Source organism: Schistocerca gregaria, chromosome 3 (genome assembly GCF_023897955.1).
Source record: "Schistocerca gregaria isolate iqSchGreg1 chromosome 3, iqSchGreg1.2, whole genome shotgun sequence".
In the NCBI taxonomy this organism is placed as follows: domain Eukaryota; kingdom Metazoa; phylum Arthropoda; class Insecta; order Orthoptera; family Acrididae; genus Schistocerca; species Schistocerca gregaria.
This window is the reverse complement of record NC_064922.1, coordinates 248,126,121-248,149,680: the sequence shown is the minus strand read 5'-3', so window position 1 is coordinate 248,149,680 and position 23,560 is coordinate 248,126,121. Positions and strand designations below refer to the sequence as shown.

Below are 23,560 nucleotides of genomic sequence, written 5' to 3'. Positions count from 1 at the left end.
CTGGTGCCCTCAATACTTATCTTCTCACATTAAACATCTATCATCATTCCACAATCGCAATACCAGATCGGATACGTCTATCATCTTGGCTGTACCTTTACATAACACAAAATCTTTCTCCGTGTCATTCTCCATCTCAGCCATACGACTATGGAACGCACTCCCCTGTGATCTGCGTCTTATCCAGAACTACTCAACATTCAAGAGGGAACTCAAAACTTACATATTAGGGACGGTATAGCCACCATTGTTGTGCCCCTAACATCTCTTTCTTTCTTCTCTCCATCACAGCTTCAAATTTTACCATTCTTTTTCTCTTCTTCAAACCTATCTACCTCTTATATATCTCTTTCACCCCATTCTATCGTCTTATGTCTCTGCTCGATGAGAATAACTCACAAGCTGCAAGAATATAACGAGAAAATTCCCAACTAACTGACATTCACAAAAGAAATGTATGTTTACTTTCATATACTTAGTCACTATTATTATTATTATTATTATTACTATTATCATTATTATTATCATTATTATCGTTGATTGTTATAATTATTTTTATTGTTATAACTATCATTGTACTACTGTTATAATCTCAAATTTTTTTCGTTTGACATCAATACTGCATAATACGTTAAATGTTCTTAATGTTATTTAGTAACTGTAACTCGTTCAATCTGAGTATGCCTGGTTAGGTGTAAGAGAGGGCCTGAAGGCCCTAATCTTGCCAGGTAAAATAAATGCATAAATAAATAAATAAATAAATAAAACGATTTCTAAATCTGCCTCGCTCGAAAACTGGCAATAGACCCTAAATAATGAAAAGTGTGAGGTCATCCACATGAGTGCTCAAAGGAATCCGTTAAAATTCTGTTACACCAAAAATCAGTCAAATTTAAAGGCTGTAAATTCCACTAATTACCTAGGAATTGCAATTAAGAACAACTTAAATTGGAAAAAACACATAGAAAATGTTGTGCAGAAGGCGAACTAAAGACTGCATTTTACTGACAGCACACTTAGAGGATGCAAGAGATCTACTAAAGAGACTGCCTACACTACGATGATCCGTCTTCTTTTGGAGTACTGCTCCGCGATGTGAAATCCTTATGAGATAAGATTAACGGAATACATCGAGAAAGTTCAAAAAAGAGCTGCGCGTTTTGTATTATCGAGTAATAGGGAGTGAGTATCACTCACATGATTCAGGACCTGGGGTGGATGTCACTAAAACAAAGGCGTTTTTCGTTGTGGCGGAATCGCCAACTTTCTCCTCTGAATGCGAAAATATTTTGTTGAGGTCGACCTACATAGGGAGGAACGATCATCATAATAAAATAAGGGAAATCGGAGCTCGCAAGGAAAAGATGTAGGTGTTCGTTTTTTCTGCGCACTGTTCCAGAGTGGAATAATAGGGAATTATTGTGAAGATGATTCGATTAATCCTCTGCCAGGCACTTAATTGTAATTTTCAGAGTACCCGTGAAAATGTTGATGTAGCCAGCTACAGTTACGATCACAGTCCATTGCGTGGACTGTAGAGGAAACGTCCTGCATTTTACTTATTTCCAAATACAGGCATCGTTATCGCACACATCACACCGTATTCAAGTGGTGCTGGTGGTAACAACACAAGGGTGCGAAATCGTTTAAAAACTTGTAATATTAGTGTAATTTAATTATGTGTTGTGTGTGTTACAAATCCACAGTAAGGTTATAATACTCCCCTGTGGCAGCGTGATGGTGATGGCATACTCTGTCGGACATTTTTGGGTCATAAATTATGCAAATGAAGATAAGGGTGATGTGTATAGTTAGACAAGGTTTGCTAGTAATGTATTGTTATTAACAGACTAGTAAGGTAAGGATATTGTCCTTACAGTGAAACATTCCTACATTAATCAACTTGGTACCGTACTCTGCAAAAGTGTATTTGTTTAAATAATGCTCTGCGGTAAAGGTTAAACATTAAACCATCGGTTATCAGTGTATTTGTTTAAATAATGTACTGTGGTAAGTGTTAATCATAAAAAGTTATGTTTTTAAAGTAATCTACATGTATTTTTTGATGACGATCTTGATAAGTAGTTGAAAGTGGGTATTTGGAACACTTTGAGAAACTTGGCACAGTTTCTGCAAAAATGGTAAGAAATTACTTCAAAATTGTAACCTATTGCCCAAAAGCTGATTTCCGCTGCTTGAGCTGATGTTTCACACTGAGTAACGATCATACAGAGCACAAATAATGTTCCTATCTCATTATGATGGCTACCATACCCCAATGAGAAGTAGGGGGCCGTTGGAGGGGTCAAATCCCGCCAGTGGGATAACTTCCCGCCTTTTTGGCTACCCACATGAATCGAGGACTTAGGAGAGGGGGTAAGGTGTGGTGGGAGGGCGAAGGCAGCCATATTTGGCGCCATAAATTATGGCTGTTAAGATTGTGATAAAAGCGTATGGTCATAAAATAGACTTGCATAAATGTAACTAAGACCGCAAGTGAACAGTTTGTTTGCATAAGGGTGGTATCGACCACAAGTGAACAGTTTGTTTGCATATGGGTGCAATGACAAGTGACCAGTCTGTTTACATAAGGAGAACAATGGGCACATTTATCCAGAGAGGCGTGGGGGGGGGGGGGGGGGTGACACTGTAAGTGATGGGTGGTGTTTGTTTACATACATAAGGGCCATAAATTAGTGGCACCTTCTTTCTTTCAGTAATCTCTTCCATGTGTGTCTAGTCTCTTCCAGTTCATGTCTCCTTCATTTTATCACTTTACCCCTTTTCTTCCTAACTTCCTACCCTTGGTTTATTTCTTTTAATCTTTCATCTTAATTTTGTTCCTGCCCAATGTTAAAGAGGCAGAGTTGAGTGATTACTTGCATTTGTTTGTAGTGTTTTCCATTTCATTTCATTCCATTTGTGTTCTCCACTATTTATTATTTGTAGGCATTTTTACTGTCCTTTTCATTCCGATTGAGTTTCTGTGGTTTCTGTGTAACTGTGCATTTTATTGCTGAAATTTACTTTTATTTATTCTAATAAGGGTCAATATTAGTATCTTGTTTGTAATATTGCTTTCCTACATGAAATATGGTACCAAATTCACGATAAATCCAATTAATAACTGGGAATGATGAACCATGCAAGTAAAAGAGGAAGTCCACTATCTTCTCTTAATAGCACAACAGTTTCCTTTACTACGGGTTGTTCAAAAAGTCTCTCCGCAGTGCTGTATGATTGTTAGCCGCTCGTGCCGCATGTCGCAGTGAATATACCGAAATGAAACTCAGTGAAATACAAGTTATTAATTTATTGAATATTCATTTTTACTTGCAAATTTTCACATTAAATGCTGACAGTGTCCCCCCTGTTGTTGAATACACAATTTAATTCATCTTATCATACGGCACGCGCGGCTAACAACCATACGGCACTGCGGAGGGACTTTTTGAGCAAGCCGTATATCAATATGCCAAGGAGAACGGGCAGCGTTAATACATGGTATATCAAGTCTACATCTTTAAACAATAAGTGAAAACTATAGATCACACCTTTAAGTGGGAGTTTCTATTTCATGATAAGAGTATATTTTTATTCAGAATAGTCTTTGTCACATTTGGTGGACTTACGACAGTTCATTGGTTCTGCCTCTCATGAGTTATCATAAAATAGAGTCAAATTTACAAATAACTTGGCACTATAAGTCAATTTATGAGTATGCATGCATTGCTTTCATTGAGAAAAGTGTCATTAAGCCAATGCACAGTCCTTACATCCCTGATACTGACACTGGGACAATTTGATGTCTGAACTGGTACCACATACAGTCTATTAGGGAGGGATCTGGGAATCTTGCTGGACATTAGAGCACCTTAACAACACGCTGGCAGTTCACAGAGACATATGCCATAAGTGTATAAGCATTGTCCTGTTGAAAAATTGCACCAAGATGCTGTCACATGAGATATAATACATCAGGACGCATGACGTCCGTAACATATCGCTCTGCTGTCAGAGTTCCTTCACTCACAAACAGCCGTGGCCTGAAGTCATATCCGATAGCTCTCAGCACCATGATGCAAAGAATAAAACACTGGAAAGATGGGATGTATCTCCAGGTCACTGCCATGCTCACCAATGATGGTCATCTGTGGTAGTGCAGAACCATGAATTATCACAAAACACTGTTTGATGCAATTCATTAGCAGTCATGCTTCCCAGTGAAGGATCAACTCAAAACACAGCCGTTCATATTGTGGTGTAGCAGCAGCCGACAAATGAATTCCCTACTTTAGCTGCTGCTAGTCTCTGACCAATGGTGTGGAAGACACAGAATCTTGCAGGGCTTGTTTTCGGACGCCAGTTATAGAAGTGAAGGGTTACGATGTGGTCGGTACAGAATATGGCAATACAGCCTTGTGTGGTCAGCCTTGGTCTACCAAAACCTTGACGACGAGTGTGCCTGCCTTCACATTCTTATTTAGTAGAATATCTGACCACTGTCACATTCGAGTACTCCCAAAATATAGATATTGCACGATTCGACCATTTATCCAAATGATGCGGGCCCTTATAACACCATATCACACTAACACGAATCATCTGCATGTCCTTTACAGTGATCACCCAACACCTAACGCTGTTCACACCCCTTCTATATTCTACTAGTCGTGGTAACAACACTAAATACAAACGACACCACTGCAATGTGGTAGCCATTCTGCCCATTAGAAAGAATTGCTAACTCTAATCATTTATACAGGGTATTACAAAAAGGTACGGCCAAACTTTCAGGAAACATTCCTCACACACAAATAAAGAAAAGATGTTATGTGGACATGTGTCCGGAAACGCTTAATTAAAGCTAGTTAGAGCTCACTTTAGTTTCGTCAGTATGTACTGTACTTCCTCGATTCTCCGCCAGTTGGTCCAATTGAAGGGAGGTAATGTTGATTTCGGTGCTTGTGTTGACGTGCGACTCATTGCTCTACAGTACTAGCATCAAGCACATCAGAACGTAGCATCAACAGGTTAGTGTTCATCACGAACGTGGTTTTGCAGTCAGTGCAATGTTTACAAATGCGGAGTTGGCAGATGCCCATTTGATTTATGGATTAGCACGGGGCAATAGTCGTGGCGCGGTACGTTTGTATCGAGACAGATTTCCAGAACGAAGGAGTCACTACAGGAAGACGTTCGAAGCAATTGATCGTCGTCTTAGGAGCACGGAACATTCCAGCCTATGACTCGCGACTGGGGAAGACCGAGAACGACGAGGACACCTGCAATGGACGAGGCAATTCTTCGTGCAGTTTACGATAACCCTAATGTCAGCGCCAGAGAAGTTGCTGCTGTACAAGGTAACGTTGACCACGTCACTGTATGGAGAGTTCTACGGGAGAGCCAGTTGTTTCCGTACCATGTACAGCGTATGCAGGCACTATCACCAGCTGATTGGCCTCCACGGGTACACTTCTGCGAATGGTTCATCCAATAATTTGTCAATCCTCATTTCAGTGCAAATGTACTCTTTACGGATGAGGCTCCATTCCAACGTGATCAACTTGTAAATTTTCACAATCAACATGTGTGGTCTGACGAGAATCCGCACGCAATTGTGCAATCACGTCATCAACACAGATTTTTTGTGAACGTTTTGGCAGCCATTTTTGGTGATGTCTTGATTGGGCCCCATGTTCTTCCACCTACGCTCAGTGGAGCACGTTATCATGATTTCATACGGGATACTCTACCTGTGTTGCTAGAACATGTGCCTTTACAAGTACGACACCGCATGTGGTTCATGTACGATGGAGCTCCTGCACATTTCAGGCGAAGTGTTTGTACGCTTCTCAACAACAGATTCGGTGTCCGATGGATTGGTATAGGCTGACCAATTCCATGGCTTCCACGCTCTCCTGATCTCAACCCTCTTGACTTTCATTTATGGGGCATTTGAAAGCTCTTGTCTATGCAACCCCGGTACCAAATATAGAGACTCTTCGTGGTCGTATTGTGGACGGCTGTGATACAATACGCCATTCTCCAGGGCTGCATCAGCGCATCAGGGATTCCATGGGACGGAGGGTGGATGCATGTATCCTCGCTAACGGAGGACATTTGAACATTTCCTGTAACAAAGTGTTTGATTCACGCTGGTACGTTATGTTGCTGTGTGTTTCAATTCCATGATTAATGTTATTTGATGAGAAGTGATAAAATGAGCTCTAACATGGAAAGTGAGCGTTTCCGGACACATGTCCACATAACATATGTTCTTTCTTTGTGTGTGAGGAATGTTTCCTGAAAGTTGGGCCGTACCTTTTTGTAACACCCAGTATATTCCGTGATGGTGTGTGCGTGTATTAAGCTATAATGACATCTACTCACTTTATTTTTTCAGACAGTGTATTATGGCAGACGAAGTGAACAGTGGTGTGACTCGATGCGCTCACCCAGTTGACCGTGGCCCGGCGGCTGCGGTCGTCGGTGGCCTGCGCCAGGTAGAGGTCCGGGGCTGGCACCTGTGGTGGGGGAGGATCCCAGGCGACGCGCAGCAGGTCCTCTCCACGGCACACGCGCCGCAGAAGACGCGGCGACAGCGCTCCTGAGCGGGACGCACCTGCCAGGACAAATATCATTCGCCACTAAAGTTCAATTCTTTTATCTTGGCGCCTCGCGCATGCCCGCACAGACGCGGGAGACTGCAGCGTTGCCAGTTGCACGCGCCAAGAGAAGCAGCGGCATAGTATAGTACAGTTCGCAAACTTACGTTTCGGGGGGAGTGTGCAGTTTATTTAGTAAAGCCACCACGGCCGCAGTAAGCCTTTCGCTGCTTCAGAGACGTGCTCCCCGGATTCCGCGCTGTGCACGATTTTGTCATTACTGCACTGCTCGGCTGTGCCGACAATGGTGTTCAGACTGCTTTGACATACTTATCATTCAATTTAACAAAAACTATTTAGCCCAAAAATTTGATTTTTACACATCGTCTTGACTGATACCTTCCCCCAGTAAATGGCTTAATTTTGTTTCGATGTTCAAGGCAGTTATTGTGCAGCATAAAATGTAGTAAAGCATTGCACGAAATTTTGAAGAGTTTGCAGAGGTAAAAGTACATAGCGTATACTTTCCATATGGTCGATTTTAGTTGCCACTATAAATTTCAAAAAATTACATTGAAACGAATAAAATTCATGAAGTAATACACTTCGTTATTGTTCTTAAATGAAAATATTTAGTGTCGAACAAGGTTTGAATTCAGAACCTTTTGCTTAGCAGCCAAACACTTTAACCATTATGCTAACGCAGCTCGTCATTCAACAGAAATCCCAGTAGACTTTAAAGAATCACACAAAATACCGACAAAGACCATTGTATGACTTTGAATTACTCACGTTTCGTCGAAGTACAATAGGAAATAAACAATTACCACTGTTCTTTATTGCGAAAAAGCGGTTAGTGAAAATGAACTTCCTTGCTATTGCCTGAATCAGGAGGCTTATTGCTTGTTTGGTTTAATTAATTGATAGAATATCAAGCAATTGGTATAAAGAATGCTTTTTCCAAGTCTTCTTTTATAGAAAGTCTGCTATCAAGACATTGCTTTTGTTCAATTACTTTATTTATGACTGAACGTTTCCAAAACTGAAGACACTCATCCGTGCTCTGCACTGCAGTCGAGATCTGGCAACGTCGTTCTCTGTTCATTAGCTGACTGTGTTTTGTGACGTCAGATGCGCAGAACGAACCTAAACTCGATCTCCGTCGTAAATGACACGCACTTTACTCGTGTATGTGAGAGGGAGGGGAGGGGGTGAGTCATGTTTGACGTGACTCCCTCACCCCTCAGAATAACATTTTACTGACATACGTGTACAAATTTCCAAGTTCAGGAGCATTTCTTCAACCTTCGATAAATGCAACTCATACGGTTTTCCACAAAATGCATCCAAGTTGCTGACAAGAATGATTTACAGAACAGTGGAAAAGGGAACTGAGGATATGTTAGATAACGATCAGGAAAGGTTAAGGTGCCATAGAGCCAATTCTGACGTTGCAGTTGATAATGGATGCAAGGCTAAAGATCAATCAATACACGTTGATGCGATCTTCGACTTGAAATTAGCGTTCGATAACGTGAAATGGTGCAAGATTGCACGAAATTTTGAAGAGTTTGCAGAGGTAAAAGTACATAGCGTATACTTTCCATATGGTCGATTTTAGTTGCCACTATAAATTTCAAAAAATTACATTGAAACGAATAAAATTCATGAAGTAATACACTTCGTTATTGTTCTTAAATGAAAATATTTAGTGTCGAACAAGGTTTGAATTCAGAACCTTTTGCTTAGCAGCCAAACACTTTAACCATTATGCTAACGCAGCTCGTCATTCAACAGAAATCCCAGTAGACTTTAAAGAATCACACAAAATACCGACAAAGACCATTGTATGACTTTGAATTACTCACGTTTCGTCGAAGTACAATAGGAAATAAACAATTACCACTGTTCTTTATTGCGAAAAAGCGGTTAGTGAAAATGAACTTCCTTGCTATTGCCTGAATCAGGAGGCTTATTGCTTGTTTGGTTTAATTAATTGATAGAATATCAAGCAATTGGTATAAAGAATGCTTTTTCCAAGTCTTCTTTTATAGAAAGTCTGCTATCAAGACATTGCTTTTGTTCAATTACTTTATTTATGACTGAACGTTTCCAAAACTGAAGACACTCATCCGTGCTCTGCACTGCAGTCGAGATCTGGCAACGTCGTTCTCTGTTCATTAGCTGACTGTGTTTTGTGACGTCAGATGCGCAGAACGAACCTAAACTCGATCTCCGTCGTAAATGACACGCACTTTACTCGTGTATGTGAGAGGGAGGGGAGGGGGTGAGTCATGTTTGACGTGACTCCCTCACCCCTCAGAATAACATTTTACTGACATACGTGTACAAATTTCCAAGTTCAGGAGCATTTCTTCAACCTTCGATAAATGCAACTCATACGGTTTTCCACAAAATGCGTTTTCCACATTCACCTAGGCATAGCTGACAGTTTGAATTTTTACATGAGAACTAGATTTCACTGACATTAATAAAGCGTTGTATTGAAATGTATACAAATTATTATAGCAGTATATTAAGTTGTGATTTTTCTAGTTTTTTTTTCAAAAGTCGATAAATGCTTATAATTATTGCTAGTATCAGTTAAGTTGCCTCCTTTACTTCTGTGTATTTTTTCTACAACGAATTTGTTATATGCTGCAGTGTTTATTATACCCCTGGATTGTTGTAAAATGCGTATGTTACTATATATAGCACTCCATCGTCAGGCTACGAGTGCCCTACCGGGACCATCCGACCGCCGGGTCATCCTCAGTGGAGGATGCGGATAGGAGGGGCGTGGGGTCGGCACACCGCTCTCCCGGCCGTTATAATGCTATTCTTGGCCAAAGCCGCTACTATTCGATCGAGTGTAGCTCCTCAATTGGCATCACGAGGCTGAGTGCACCCCGACAAATGGCAACAGCGCATGGCGGCCTGGATGGTCACCCATCCAAGCGCCAACCATGCCCGACAGCACTTAACTTCGGTGATCGCACCCTCATACATCTCACCACCATCGCCCTAGATGCGGCAGCGACCCCTCACCGCCCACATCAACCCCCAGACCATCTGCGTCCACTCCTCCCTCCCACATCCTTGCTCTTATCACAGAGAAAAACCGACCCATCCGAGAATGGCAGCTCACTCGGAACCAGGCAACCAAGTGCCTCATCAATAGACTAAAGCGCCAAATCAAGGCTGCAGTGCAAAACCACCGCAATCAGGCATGCCAGAACAAAATCTCTGCCATTGACCTGAGTGACCCGTGTGCTTGGCGGCTCACAAAAGCCTTCTGAAACGAAAGCAACGGATCCCACCCCTCCAGGTCGCAATGACTTTGTGTCCAAACCAGACGCCAAGGCTAATGCCCTGGCCGACGTCTTCGGGCACAACTTCACCCCGGTCGATGACCCCATCGACCCCGACCATATCCGCCTCGTAACGGCATGCCTCCCTCAACTCCAGGATGAAATCACCCCTATCAATGAAGAAGAGGTTGAACTGCAATTGCGGTACCTCAAATCCAAGAAAGCTGGCGGCCCCGATGAGCTGACGAACGCCCTCTTCAAGCAGCTACCCACAGCTTCTATTCCCATCCTGACGGCCACCTTCAACAACATCCTCACAACCAGACAATACCCCACTGCCTGGAAACATGCCAAAGTGGTCGCCATCCCCAAGGCTGGGAAAGATCTTTGTTACCCTGCCACCTACTGTCCCATCAGCCTCTTGCCTGCCTTCTCCAAGGTGTTCGAGAGGCTGTACCTTAAACGACTGCTCATCCACATTGCCCAAGAACGAGTCCTCCCTGATGAGCAGTTTGGCTTCAGGCAGGGACACGCAGCCACTCACCAACTCTTGCGCCTTGTAGAAGAGGCACTGGACGCCATAGAACGTAGGGAGTACTTTGGGGCCATACTCCTCAATGTGTGCAGGGCGTTTGACTCGGTCTGGCATGAAGGGCCGCTATACAAATTCTTTTCACTCGGCTTTCCAGTGTCCCATGTACGGATAATAGCCACATACCTGGAAGGTCGCACCATCCGTGTTAGGATCCCTGACAGGAAATCTAGACGACGACGCATCAGGGCAGGAGTACCATAAGGCAGTGTACATGGACCGCTACTATACTCCCTCTTCACAGCCGATCTGCCCTCTGCACCGAGAGTACACTTAGCTCTCTACACAGATGACACTGCACTCTTCTCTCGTTCTCGGAGTGCGGCAGGTCTCCAACAGTGGCTCCAGGGCGCTACAGATTCCCTAACCGATTGGGCTAGGACCTGGTGTCTGGCATTTAATCCCTCCAAAACCCAAGCCCTTATCATCTACCGACGCTATATTCCCATTCGGCTCCCACAGGTGATAGTCCTTGGAACCCCATTCACCTGGACTCGTACTGCGAAGTACATGGGCACTGCCCTGGATCAGTGCCTCACCTGGTACCCCCATATTGATGACGTGTGTCGTAAGGCAATGGGGCGGCTATGCCTGCTCTACCTTCTCATCAATCCAACCTCTTCACTCCCTACACACCTTGCTATCAGATTGTACACCTCTCTTGTTCGCCCCATCCTTGAGAATGGGGTGGTGGTGTGGGGCAATTCTGCCTCCACCCACCTCCGCCGACTTCAAACTGTCCAGAACCGAGCTCTCCGGCGTGCCCTGCGCCCCCCATTCGACTTCCCTACCCAAGAACTCTACATCCTGGCCGAGATGCCTCTCCTTCAAACCCGCATCCTGACCGCAACAACTTCCTTTTACCAACAAACCCGACACTCTCCCAATCCTCTAATCCTTTCCCTGGGCACCCAAGTCCATTGTCTAGCCACCATTCGATGGCCTGACCTTCTGTTCTGCCCCCCATGACCCCACATTCACTAGCCACCTCATATCATGCCAACTACTCTCTCTCATATCATCGATTCATCTCCCCACCATGTCATGCTATTCATCCCCCCCCCCCCCAGCACGCCACCCCATCACCCCCACACCCTCCCCAATGCCGGCTTAATCATGACAGGCTCTTCTTTTTCCACTTCTCCATCTGTCACTGTCTGACTTCTTCCTCTTCCCCCCCTCCCCCCCCCCCCCCCCCCGCACTCCACCACCTCAAGATTGTCTGCCACCATCATCAAAGACACCGCCACGAAGAAGAAGAGGCCAGGATAATGGTCTTTCGCTTTCATTTACCTCATACTGTTCCTCCTCCTCTCCTTCAATCTGTCACTTAGCTGTAATTCCAAGCTAGCCAATGGGCTGTTCGTTTTCCTCACACTTCTACTGTCCCTTCTACTGTCCTGTCATCTTTCAAAAATCACGCTGGCCAGTCAATTGGGCCGTTCGTTTTTCCTACCTCTTCTACTATCGCTCTAACTATCCCTTCAACCCTAAAAAATAAAAAAAATAAAAAGACAACCAGCACAAAAGTCAAGTAAAGACCAAACCATCATGTAACTCCACACCACCACATCATATAAGAGGGAGAAGCGTCTCAGTAGCGCTAAGACTTCGCCCACTGCAGAGGATACAACCCTCCGTTATGTGCATCTGTGTCTGCAGGCAGATCATTCCATCAGCACCACCTGATGATGGAACGGTTATTCTCCGAAATATCGTGGAACTTCGCCGGGAATGCCTCAGATCACATATTCTTTGACCTGTATGCCGTGTTCAGAATCACAAGAATCATCATCCATTCTGCTTCTTTGTAGACGTACGCGTGTGTGTCAAGCGAATACTTGTCTAAAAGTAAGTTACAGGTGTTCTGACGACAATGAAGTCTGGCTGCAATACCCCCTCCCCCCAGTAAATACTGTATTATTACAACAATGAGTATCATGGCTTAAAGCAACCATTATATCCCGTTATAGTTAACTGCTTCTGCGGAAAGAGGGCCAAGACACTTAAAGAATAATTATATTGCATTTGTCGACTTCCGCTGTAAGAATGCATACATCGCGTTTTGTTAAAACCTTGTGATTTGGAGTGTTCACACACACAGCAGTAGCCGACTTTTGGTAAAACTTGGTTCAGGGGTTGATGTAAGAGATCAACATTATGGTATTACCATGCCTAACTCAATTTTGAATTTTTTTGCATATATCGAGTTATAAAAAAACGCTCTCTATTTCTCGGTAAATTTCGGTGAATGATGTAGAATGACAATGAAGAGTCTCGAAAACGCCAAGGAAGATATTTTTCAGCTGTTTGACTGGAAGTCTGTCCACTTGGATGGACATGCGGTCTCAAGAAGACGGAAAACATTCCAGGTTGACCATACCTTCTGCCAACAACAAACCCGACACAGTTCGTGAATCCACAGGTGGAATTGGAAGGAAGTTTGTTTATGGCAAAACAGAACGGGGAATACTCTTAGCTAAGAAAAAAATAACAATAAGATACATCCAGAAATGACTGAAGGAAACAGCATTCCTCTCATTTAACACATAGTCTGCAGATGTGTATCGCTAATCGTAGAGCTCATTGAGATACTGATAAGGATGATGGTATACTTCGAATTTATGTCTGTGAAGTTGAGGCAGATGCTATTATAGTTCTTAACTGCATGACACAGGCATTTCTCAAATTTTTGGGTGTATCCTTTTCAAATGTAGTTTTTATTCAGATTTGCAATTTCTTGGAAGTTACGCTGAAGCGATTTACCACATACTGTCGCAAACAAATAATTATTGTCATTATTATATTAAAATACATTTTACTGTAGCTAAAAATTTATTATAAGTTGGATATTAAAACACTTCATAGTTTTGCTATTATTATTAAAATCGCAGGCATGTTAAAAGAGGCGTTGAGAGAAAATTCTATTCAATAGGTGGGGACAGAGAATAATAAACTGGTGAAGAACCTTTAGTAAGACTGGATGCCAAGAAACACACCATGAGAACCCAATTCCAAACCACCATGTGTAGAGTAGATGGAACAAGTAATCTAAGAGCTCAATAATAACAAAGCATTAGAGGAAGATGGAATTGTAGCAGAAATGTGAAAAAGCGCAGAAGAGATCGCTGCAGAAATAATCAATCACCTTACGGAAGAGTATGGGACACTGGACGGATACCAAATGACTGGGAACGTGCGGTCACGCACGCGCTTTATAAAAAAAGGCACCGAACGGGTCCAGATAGTTACAGAGGGATCTCTCTACTTCTAGTCGCATATAAGATACTCTCTAAAGCTCTGTTGAGCCGAGTTGAAGAACAAGCTGATCACCTCATTGGAAAATGCCAACCTCATTTCGGGAAAGGAATATCATGCGTCGGACAGATACTCAACCTAAAAAGCATTCTGCGAAAAACAGCTCTAAGGAGCCATGACTGTGGTGATCTTTACCGACTTGAAAAAAGTATACGACTCAGTAAACAAACATTATTTAGTACCTTGGAAGAGTTCGGATCTGACAAAAACTAGAGAAATCATTAAACGAACTCTGACAGATGCTATCTCGAAAGTCAAGTTCTTCAGAGAAATTGCTGATCCGTTTGAAATTAAGACAGGGCTCTCACTAGGAGCCAGATTATCCCCAAACCTCTTCAGCATCGTACTGGAGAAAATAGTGAAAACCTGGGAAGTCGCTCCTAATTTGGAAGCAATAAGAGGAACACGCCTTGAGAGGGAAACACAGAACCTGGAGATCAAGTGTTTAGCTTTTGCCGACGACCTTGCTCTTAGCTAACAACCGAGAAAACACTCCAAAGGTGCTCGAGAGTTTCCATGAAATGGTAGAAAAAAAACGTATCTTCACATCTCCTATGAAAAGACAGAAGATATGGAGCACAGACATGGAAGTGAGAGATGCATGGAAGTTAATCATGGGGAGATTAAGATGACAGAGGAGTTTAAATACTTGGGGAATCTATCCAACCCAAGGGACTGGATAAGAAGGCAAACAAAGGAGCAGCCACGGAACTAGATCTAGTCAACGAGCTAACGCAGAACAAGTACAACAAACGGGCGTTATCCGACAATGCCAAAATCAGACACTATACCTTGGCCGTACAACGCGAGGGAATGCACCCTTTGGAGTGTCTTATTTTAAATCAAGAAGGAGAGGTTCAAGAACTTCGCAAGAAAGGAAGATTCTGAGGAAAATGCTCAAATTACAGAACACTACTGATGGGGCTTGGAAGGGGAGGAAAAATGAAGAACTCTACAAGTACACTGAAAAGATCACGGATAGATACAACGTGGATGCAGAGGCTCACGTTCTACAGACAACTACTAAGGATGGATGAATACAGACTGACCAAAAGGATCTTCAGCTACAGCGCGGGTTGAAGGGCCACATGTAAATAGGTAGATGACGATCAGAGGGATGTAGTGGAAGTTGGAATAATGCCACAGATGGTCCACAATATAAGTGAGTTCAGAAGCACAGTTAACAATATAAAATCATTTCAAGAGAAACCACCAAACAGGAGGAGCATCGCATCATTTCCGAGGAGGAGAGAGAGAGAGAGAGAGAGAGAGAGAGAGAGAGAGAGAGAGAGAAAACGAAAGAATGAAGGCGTTCTAGGAGGAGAAGAGCAGAAACATCAAGAAATCTTACGTTCCTTGAGGTCCGTAGTTGGCCAAATTCCGACATTAAAGAAAAATCGCTTTTAAGACCTCTACAAACGCACCAATTTATCGGTCGACCGACCGATCGACCAATTTCGTAGCAACCTACACATGTCCTGACTAACTGCACTCAGCAATTACAGCGCCTCCCTGTTGTTGTCATTCGTTTATCTTAAGTTCATTGTGTTTATGTTCTACGATATCCAGCTTACTTTCACGCAGAAATAATAACAGGTGTTTGCATTTGTTGTTTTAGAGTAACAAGGCCAAAAAAGCCGAGAGAAAGCTATGGACAAAGAAGTGGCCAACGCAAAGATTCTCCTACGCTCTGGTACTAAAAGAGCTGGGAGCCGATGATTTTCGTAATTATCTAAGACTGCATGAAACATGAATTTATGAGCTGCTGAATATCACCAAAACACTGTTAAGGAAAAAGAACACAGTTATGAGAAAGGCTGTTAACTGCGAGGAGACTGTTAGCTACAGTATGGTTTCTAGCCACTGGCAGAAGTTAAAGAAGCTCTCAGATTCAGTGCATTTTTATCCCAACAATTATTGTCTAAAATGATTCCTGAAACCTGCAGCTTGTTTTGTAGTTTCCTGATGAGATACACCATGGTAAAGAAAAATAAATAAAACAAAAATGTTCATATTAACTTCATTAATTTAATTATTTATGTAGTATAAAACATGACCCTGCAAGTTTACGAAAGTTATTTCGAACTAGAAGGAGAAAGACTACAAATGGTGGCGGTGCACATCGGCTAATAAATACAGCAACAGCTATTTAAAAAAATTAAATAATAAAAGAACGAAGCCTTTAGCAACGGTCAGAACTGTAAAAAAAATCGCACACTTTGCTCTTCATAGCAGAAGGCTTGCTGGACTTTTTTACCATTTATAACAATGAAGCAAGCATATTTTATGAATAAACGTATCGGAAATGAACTGCAAGAGCTAACCTCGGAATAAAACATAAAACCGATAGCCAGGAGTTCGACGGACGTTTTTATTCATAAAATATATATCTGTTAATCTCTATGTGTGCCACATGAAACAAAAATGGATTCGTTAAAAAAAAAAGAAACAAGTACTTCATTTCTTGCATCTCTATTGCTACGCTCCTCGTACGACGTTTCTCACAAACAACTGCAGTTTCAATTTTCTCCAGAATCTCTGTCATTAAAATTTCGTGCGCCCATCACTCTGTCATGCATATTCCCCAGAACAGCGTACAATCCCACGCATAGTGACAAAAGACGAACTCCGTCGAGCGGCTGGCGCGACAGCGCCAAAAAAAAAGTTCTTGGTTGGAGTGATTGGGGAGGGGGAAGGGGGGGGGGGGAGGAAGTCGGCTATCGGATGGTACTACCCGACCGACATCCTGACAATAAAAATTGGTAGGTCAGTTGGCCAAAGTGCCTACACAAGTCATGTTTGTAGGTAGGTTAGTGCGTGTGTAAGGGCCTTCTCGTAAATTTGATTCAAAAGAATTCGTGTAAAAAACATATAATTACTTTGCTGAAATAACGTTTACGATTTCTCATTATTGTTATCTGTCTCGCGTAACTTCATTCTCAGACGCTTTACATCGTGTTCAAATGGCTCAAATGGCTCGGAGCACTATGGGACTCAACTGCTGTGGTCATAAGTCCCCTAGAACTTAGAACTACTTAAACCTAACTAACCTAAGGACATCATACACATACATGCCCGAGGCAGGATTCGAACCTGCGACCGTAGCAGTCGCGCGGTTCCGGACTGAGCGCCTAGAACCGCTAGACCACCGCGGCCGGCCTACATCGTGTTGATGTGGTCTTCAATCCGAGACTGGTTTGATGCAGCTTTGAGTGCAACTCTATCCTGTGCAAGCCTTATCATCTCCTAATAACTACTAACCTACATCCATCTGAATCTGCTTACTGTATTCGTCCTGTGGCCTCCCTCTGGATTTTTACCCCTCACACTTCCCTCCAGTACTAAAATTGGTGACCCTTGATGTTTTCTTCTAATCAAGCTGTGCCACAAATTTCTTTTCTCCCCAACTCTATTCAGTATCTTCTCAAAGTTACGTGATCTACACACCTAATCTTCAGCACTTCAAAAGCTTTGTTTCTCTTCTTGCCTAAACTGTTTATCGTTCACCTTTCGCCGGCGGCGGTGGTCGAGCGGTTCTAGGCGCTTCAGTCTGGAACCGCGCGACTGCTACGGTCGCAGGTTCGAATCCTGCCTCGGGCATGGATGTGTGTGATGTCCTTAGGTTCGTTAGGTTTAAGTAGTTCTAAGTTCTAGGGGACTGATGACCTCAGATGTTAAGTCCCATAGTGCTCAGAGCCATTTGAACCATTTTTGTTCACCTTTCACTTCCAAGTACCTTCAGAACAGACTGCCTAACTCATAAATCTATGTTCGATTTTTACAAATTTCTCTAATTCAGAAACGCTTTGTTTGCTACTGCCAGTCTATATTTTATATCCTCCCTACTTCGGCCATCATCAGTTATTTTACTACCCAAATAGCAAAATTCGTCCGCTACTTTAAGCGTCTCGTTTCCTAGCCTAATTCCCTAAATATCACCTGATTAAATACATTCCATTATCCTTATTTTGCCTTTGTTGGTGTTCATCTTATATCCTTTGAAGACATTGTCCATTCCGTTCAACTGCTCTTCCAAGTCCTTTGTCATCTCTGACAGAATTGCAATCTCATTGGTAAAACTTCAATTCTTTTTTACTTTTTCCTTCACATACTTAATCTTGCCACTAATATTTTGTTTGGTTTCCTTTACTGCTTGCTCAATGGACAGATTTAATATACTTTAAATGGCACTTTCAGTAATTTAAAAATGTTAAATTGAAACTAATTTCTTTTATTGTATGCTTTTTCGTGGGAAAATATGTATAGTATTTGTCGATTACTCGATTACTGTCTCCTTTGACATTTCTTCCATTTATACAGCAGTAGCTTAGCGCGAGCTCCTTCGCTCGTATTTGCGTAATAATTACATCAATAATAATGTTATAAACATATATTAGGCCTACTGAAAAGTTAATGAGTAAATTAGTCGTTTCCTCTTCCACGCAATTTTGTCAAAGTCCATTTGTCGTTATGACTGTTAAACAGATTTCTTTGATTTAGTTCACAAATGACAACATCTTCTGAACTTTCCACTGTAGTTAAGGCTTCTAAAGCATGGTATTTTGTGTATGTTTTTGTGACGAAAGAGCGATTCTGATAGCTGGAGTCCAAGCTTTTTGTTAATCATGCCTTTTGCGTTCTTGTGGTGATATTCCATAGAAACTTTCATTCCCTAATACATATTTCTTTATATTTAACCGAGAAGTCTAATAACAGTTTTCATAGATTTAGCTTTTTTCTTAAAATTTTTCATTCCCTATTTTAAAGAACAGTGAAACACGTAATTTTTAATTGCCAGCAGAGATGCCAATATAGATATTCATAGATATAGTTTTGAAAAGGTTTTCAAAAAGAATAATTTCACAGAATTTTTCATCCCCTATTTCACTCCCTTAACGCGCTGAACTTCGAAAAACGCTGAAAAAATGCTTTTACATTTCTAACTGAGAAGTCAAATACTAATGTTAATACATGTGGCTTTAAAATTGCTTTAGTAGTTCTGCAATAATGATTTATTTTCAAAAAATCTTTCACTCACCATTTTACGCCCTTAGTGGTTGAATTCCCAAAAATGCTGCAACGCGTATTTTTTTTACTTCTGACTGAAAAACCAATAGCAATTTTTGTAGTCCTTGTGTCAACATTGTCTTAATGGCGACATATTTTGAAAAGCCTTTCATCTGCTATTCCATCCCCTTAGCGGTAGAATTAAAAAAAAAAAAAAATCTTCCTTAAACGTCGTCTGCAGTATAACATCAACAACCTCAGTAAGTTTAAAGTTCTATTCTTCGTGGCTGAGGCTGGGCGATGATGAGTCAGTGAGTGAGGGGTCAGTCAGTTGGCATATTGACTTTTAGATACCGAGATTTACGTGCGCTGTACATTCATCTGCAGTGACACGTAATATTAAGTTTAATGTTTTTGTGTTTTACTGCATATAAACGTATAATTACAAGGAGGATTTGAAATCTGTCAGATGCGGGCTGGCTAGATTCTGTTTACATCTTAGAACTTGTACTATAGCGCTCCAGAGTCACTGCGGAACCTTGTTTATCTGTTCGGTGAATATCCCTAATAGTTTCACTACGAGAGAATGAATTCGGCGAACAGTCAAAATTTTGTGTGGGTTGTTATTCGAAGACTAGTTCTTATGTTCATGTGCTTCAGAACCGAAGCTTGATCCTCGGCTGCAACCGTCGTTATGTTTAGTCTGGTTTAAGGAAATACGTGTTCAGCGACTGGATACAGTATACATCCATCGGCTGTTGCAACGCCACTGGCAAAGGTTCCACCTTCTTATTCTAGCGTGAAGTATACACTGAAGCACGCTAAAGCATTTCAAAACTTCAAGTGTACCGAATTTCTCAACCACTAACGACGTGGAACAAGAATAAAATGGTTCAAATGGCTCTGAGCGCTATGGGACTTAACATCTGTGGTCATCAGTCCCCTAGAACATAGAACTACTTAAACCTAACTAACCTAAGAACATCACACACATCCATGCCCGAGGCAGGATTCGAACCTGCGACCGTAGCAGTCGCGCGGTTCCGGACTGAGCGCCTTAACCGCGAGACCACCGCGGCCGGCCGTGGAACAAGAATGTGACTTACTTATATAACTTTTTTTCTTTCTTTTGCTTACTTAAATGTTCCTCTTAAGTTGATCATACTTTTCGCGAATATGTTAACTACATCTCAGGGGACCAGCTTGTCTCTAAATTTAGATTCGTTCAAAAATGTATGTGAATTCCTAATGGACCAAACTGCTGAGGTCATCAGTCCCTAGACTTACACACTACTTAAACTAACTTATGCTAAGAACAAACACACCTATGCCCGAGGGAGGACTCGAATCTCCGGCGGGAGGGGCCGTGCAATCCGTGACATGGCGCTTCAAACCGCGCGGCCACTCCTCGCGGAATAGATTCGTAATATCCGCCATGATTTAGTTGCAGAGAACACCACTGCGGGGGTAACCATGTCACAACATGTACACACATCATCCGCTCCGTGTTTTCGCATCGAATTATTTCACGTCTGCAGACAGCCAACCAAATGAACTAATTTCCAAACAGAGCTGTTGCCGTTGCGCAGAAGGCATGTCATACGCACGAATTGATCTTTTCTGCGTCACATACGATTCCCATATTAAGCACCTGCAGTGTGCGATAAAAACGTGTAGAGATGCTATATCCACAGATACGTGTCCATTTTCTTTATGTCTTATTGTAGGCACGCAGTTGAAAACCCCAGAGGTACTTATGAGTAGTCCTGTATTACAAAATAATCTCTGAAAGCCTATAACTATGTAATACTCTATGTACAAATGTGATGAATAAATTTGTATTAACGGTAGACAAACGCTTCATGTCTACCTTAACACATATTGTTTCAAAAAGATTTATCCTATTTCACAAGATTGTTTCTTCTACACGAATGAAGATTTAAACTTTGGGTACATTTCAATCTTTACCTCGGCGCCAGCTGTTAAGTTACCGGTTCACGTGGTTGCCGGTCGGGGTCTCCCTGGCGCAGCTAGCTCACTCGCTCCCTCAGTTTTTCATTTATTTAACCGAATGTGCGTGGAGTAAGGTTAGTGATAACGCTGCAACAAAATGTGTTTTTCGTTCTCTGTTTCAGCATCAATTCGGGCACAACGGTGTGTCTTGATTTTCATCTGTAGTACTGTAATGAGCTGCCCCAAAATGGATCGGCCATAAGGACCGTACCGATCTGCAATGCGTCATTGGCTCCTACGATCGCCTGATTATTTTTTTTTTCTTTAGGGGAACAGGAGAAAGGAAGTCGAGAAGTTGTAAAAGACTCCATCTGTGTGTCTACCCTTCTGTCAACTTTGGGTAAACTGCTACACCGAATAGAAACAGCACTCAATGCTATACACCAGACATGCTCGCAAAAAGTGAAGGACGAGACTGAAAATCGTCTTGATGTTTGTCCTATGTCTGTTACAAGATAAATTCAACATTTCTAAAAGTTTGATCCTGACGTTGTACAGGCGCTGGATAAAAATATGGAAACATGGTGAGAAATTTAATCATGAACTTAAATGCAGATGCTGGTTAAGCGTCTAGGTGGCGCTGTTGTATTTGACACGAAAGGTACCTGTGATGTGTCCTCAATACGCTGCAAGTGTGTCTTGATGAGAACATTGCTAAGTGTAGCTGTGAGTGCATTATGTAGGAGCTAAGTCAATTCGAGCGTGATGATGATGATGATGCTTGGTGTGTGGGGCGCTCAACTGCGCGGGTCATCGGCGCCCGTACATTGTCCCAGTCTGTGTGCAGTCCAATTTTAGCCACTTTCACGAAAGATGATAATGAACAATTCGAGCGTGGATAAATTCTTGGTGCTCATACGATGGGTATTTTCGTAACCAAGTGAGCCGAAGTGTTCGGGTTTTCAAGAGGCATCGTATCGAACATTTATACCGTATACTGGGAAAGCAGAAAAAATCAGACGCTAAGTCACGACGCGGACGGAAGTGCGTGTTGAGTGATCGTGACAGACGATCACTGAAGATGACTATGATGAAAAATAAGAGAACAACAGCTGAAAAAGTCACTGCAGAACTAAACGCACTATCGAACCGTGCAAGCACCAAAACGACACGAAGAGATATTCATAATCAGGGAATTTCACGGTGAGCTGGAATTCCAAAGCCGCTCATCAGCGATGTAAACGCCCATAATAGGAAAATGTGGTGCCGAAGACATTAAATCTGGACTATGGAGCAATTTAAGAAAGTCATTTGGCCGGATAAGTCTTGTTTCACACTTTTTCGAATTTCTGGGCGAGTTTACGTCCCAATAGTAAAAAAGAGGTTCGGTGCAAATTTGAGCAGCTATATCGTGGTATTCCGTGACCCCCATGGTTACTCTGCTAGATCAGATACTGCCACCTTTATGGATGATCATGTTCATCACATGGCGCAATGTTTGTTCCCCAATGGTGATGCTGTGTTCTAAGACGACAGGACTCTTGTTCACACAGTTCGCATCGTCCAGGACTGGTTTCCAGAACAGGAGGACGAATTGTCGCATCATCCCTGCCCGCCACAGGCACCAGATCTCAATATTATTGAACCTTGAAAAGTAGCGTCATCGCATCCACCTCCATCATCATTACCTAAAGTTTGCCATTATTTTGCTGGAAGAATGATATAAAATTCGCTTGATAACCATACAGAAACTGCATTTAACCAGTCCGAGACGATTGGAAGCTAATTTGAATGACAACGGGTTTCTTACACCATATTGGGCCGAGTAATGTGTTTCAATACTTTTTTCCGCGCCCTGTATGTGGATGCGTAAAAACTTGTAAAATCGAATGACGCGTCTGAAAGTAAGCTATTGCATTAAATCAAAATTCGATTCAAGTTTCTATCTTGATTCATGTAAAAGATATAAAAGATAAAGTCTATGCAGTAAGCCCATGACCGAACTATAGGCCTTGCCGCAAGCACACCGCCGCTTTTCTAGTCGCAGAATGAGAGGTGGCGGGTTAGTCACCCGACCGCCTTTTAAATGAGAGTGTGAATTCCTAAGGGACTAAACTGTTGAGGTCATCGGTCCTTAGACTTACACACTACTTAAACTAACTTATGCTAAGAACAACACACACACCCATGCCCCAGGGAGGACTCAACCTCCGGTGGGAGGGGCCGCGCAGTCCGTGACACGGCGCCTCTAACCTCGCGGCCGCTCCACGCGGCCAACTTTTTAGTCCTGTGAAATCGGATGAATGGTATTAGATACACTGGATGTCACAAAAGTTTAGCAAAAAAACTTTTCCGGTGGTGGAGGATACTAAATTGAGTATTTTGTGTTCAGGAACCAAATGTCGTGAGTAAATGTTTCAGGCACTCGAAGGTATTGATATGAACAATGCGTTTGCGGCGTGTTCCGCAATAAAAAGCTGCCGGATCGACGTCGTTGGCACTATCATGATAAAGTCAGTCCCCAGTAGCTGAGTGGTCAGCGCGACAGAATGTCGATTCTAAGGGCCCGGGTTCGATTCCAGGGTGGGCCGCAGATTCTCTCCGTTCAGGGACTGGGTGTTGTGTTGGCCTATTCATCATCATTTCATCCCCATCGACGCCCAAGTCGCCGAACTGACGTCAAATTGAAAGACTTATCTCTATCGATAGATATTTTACGAGGAAATGAGTTATTCAAACTACAGTGAGCTTGACAAGCGTCTCGACAAATA

General features: G+C 42.4%; 1 protein-coding gene across 5 annotated transcripts in view; it reads right to left on the bottom strand.

Moving 5' to 3' along the window:
- Nucleotides 1-23,560, bottom strand: part of LOC126356271 (macrophage colony-stimulating factor 1 receptor-like) — a 276,453-nt gene that overhangs the window by 181,397 nt on the left and 71,496 nt on the right. For all 5 annotated transcript variants that reach the window (XM_050007118.1, XM_050007121.1, XM_050007120.1 and 2 more), the window contains exon 3: nucleotides 6,459-6,625. In XM_050007118.1, coding sequence (XP_049863075.1) covers nucleotides 6,459-6,625 — 167 coding nt within the window. The remainder of the gene's footprint in view (nucleotides 1-6,458; nucleotides 6,626-23,560) is intronic.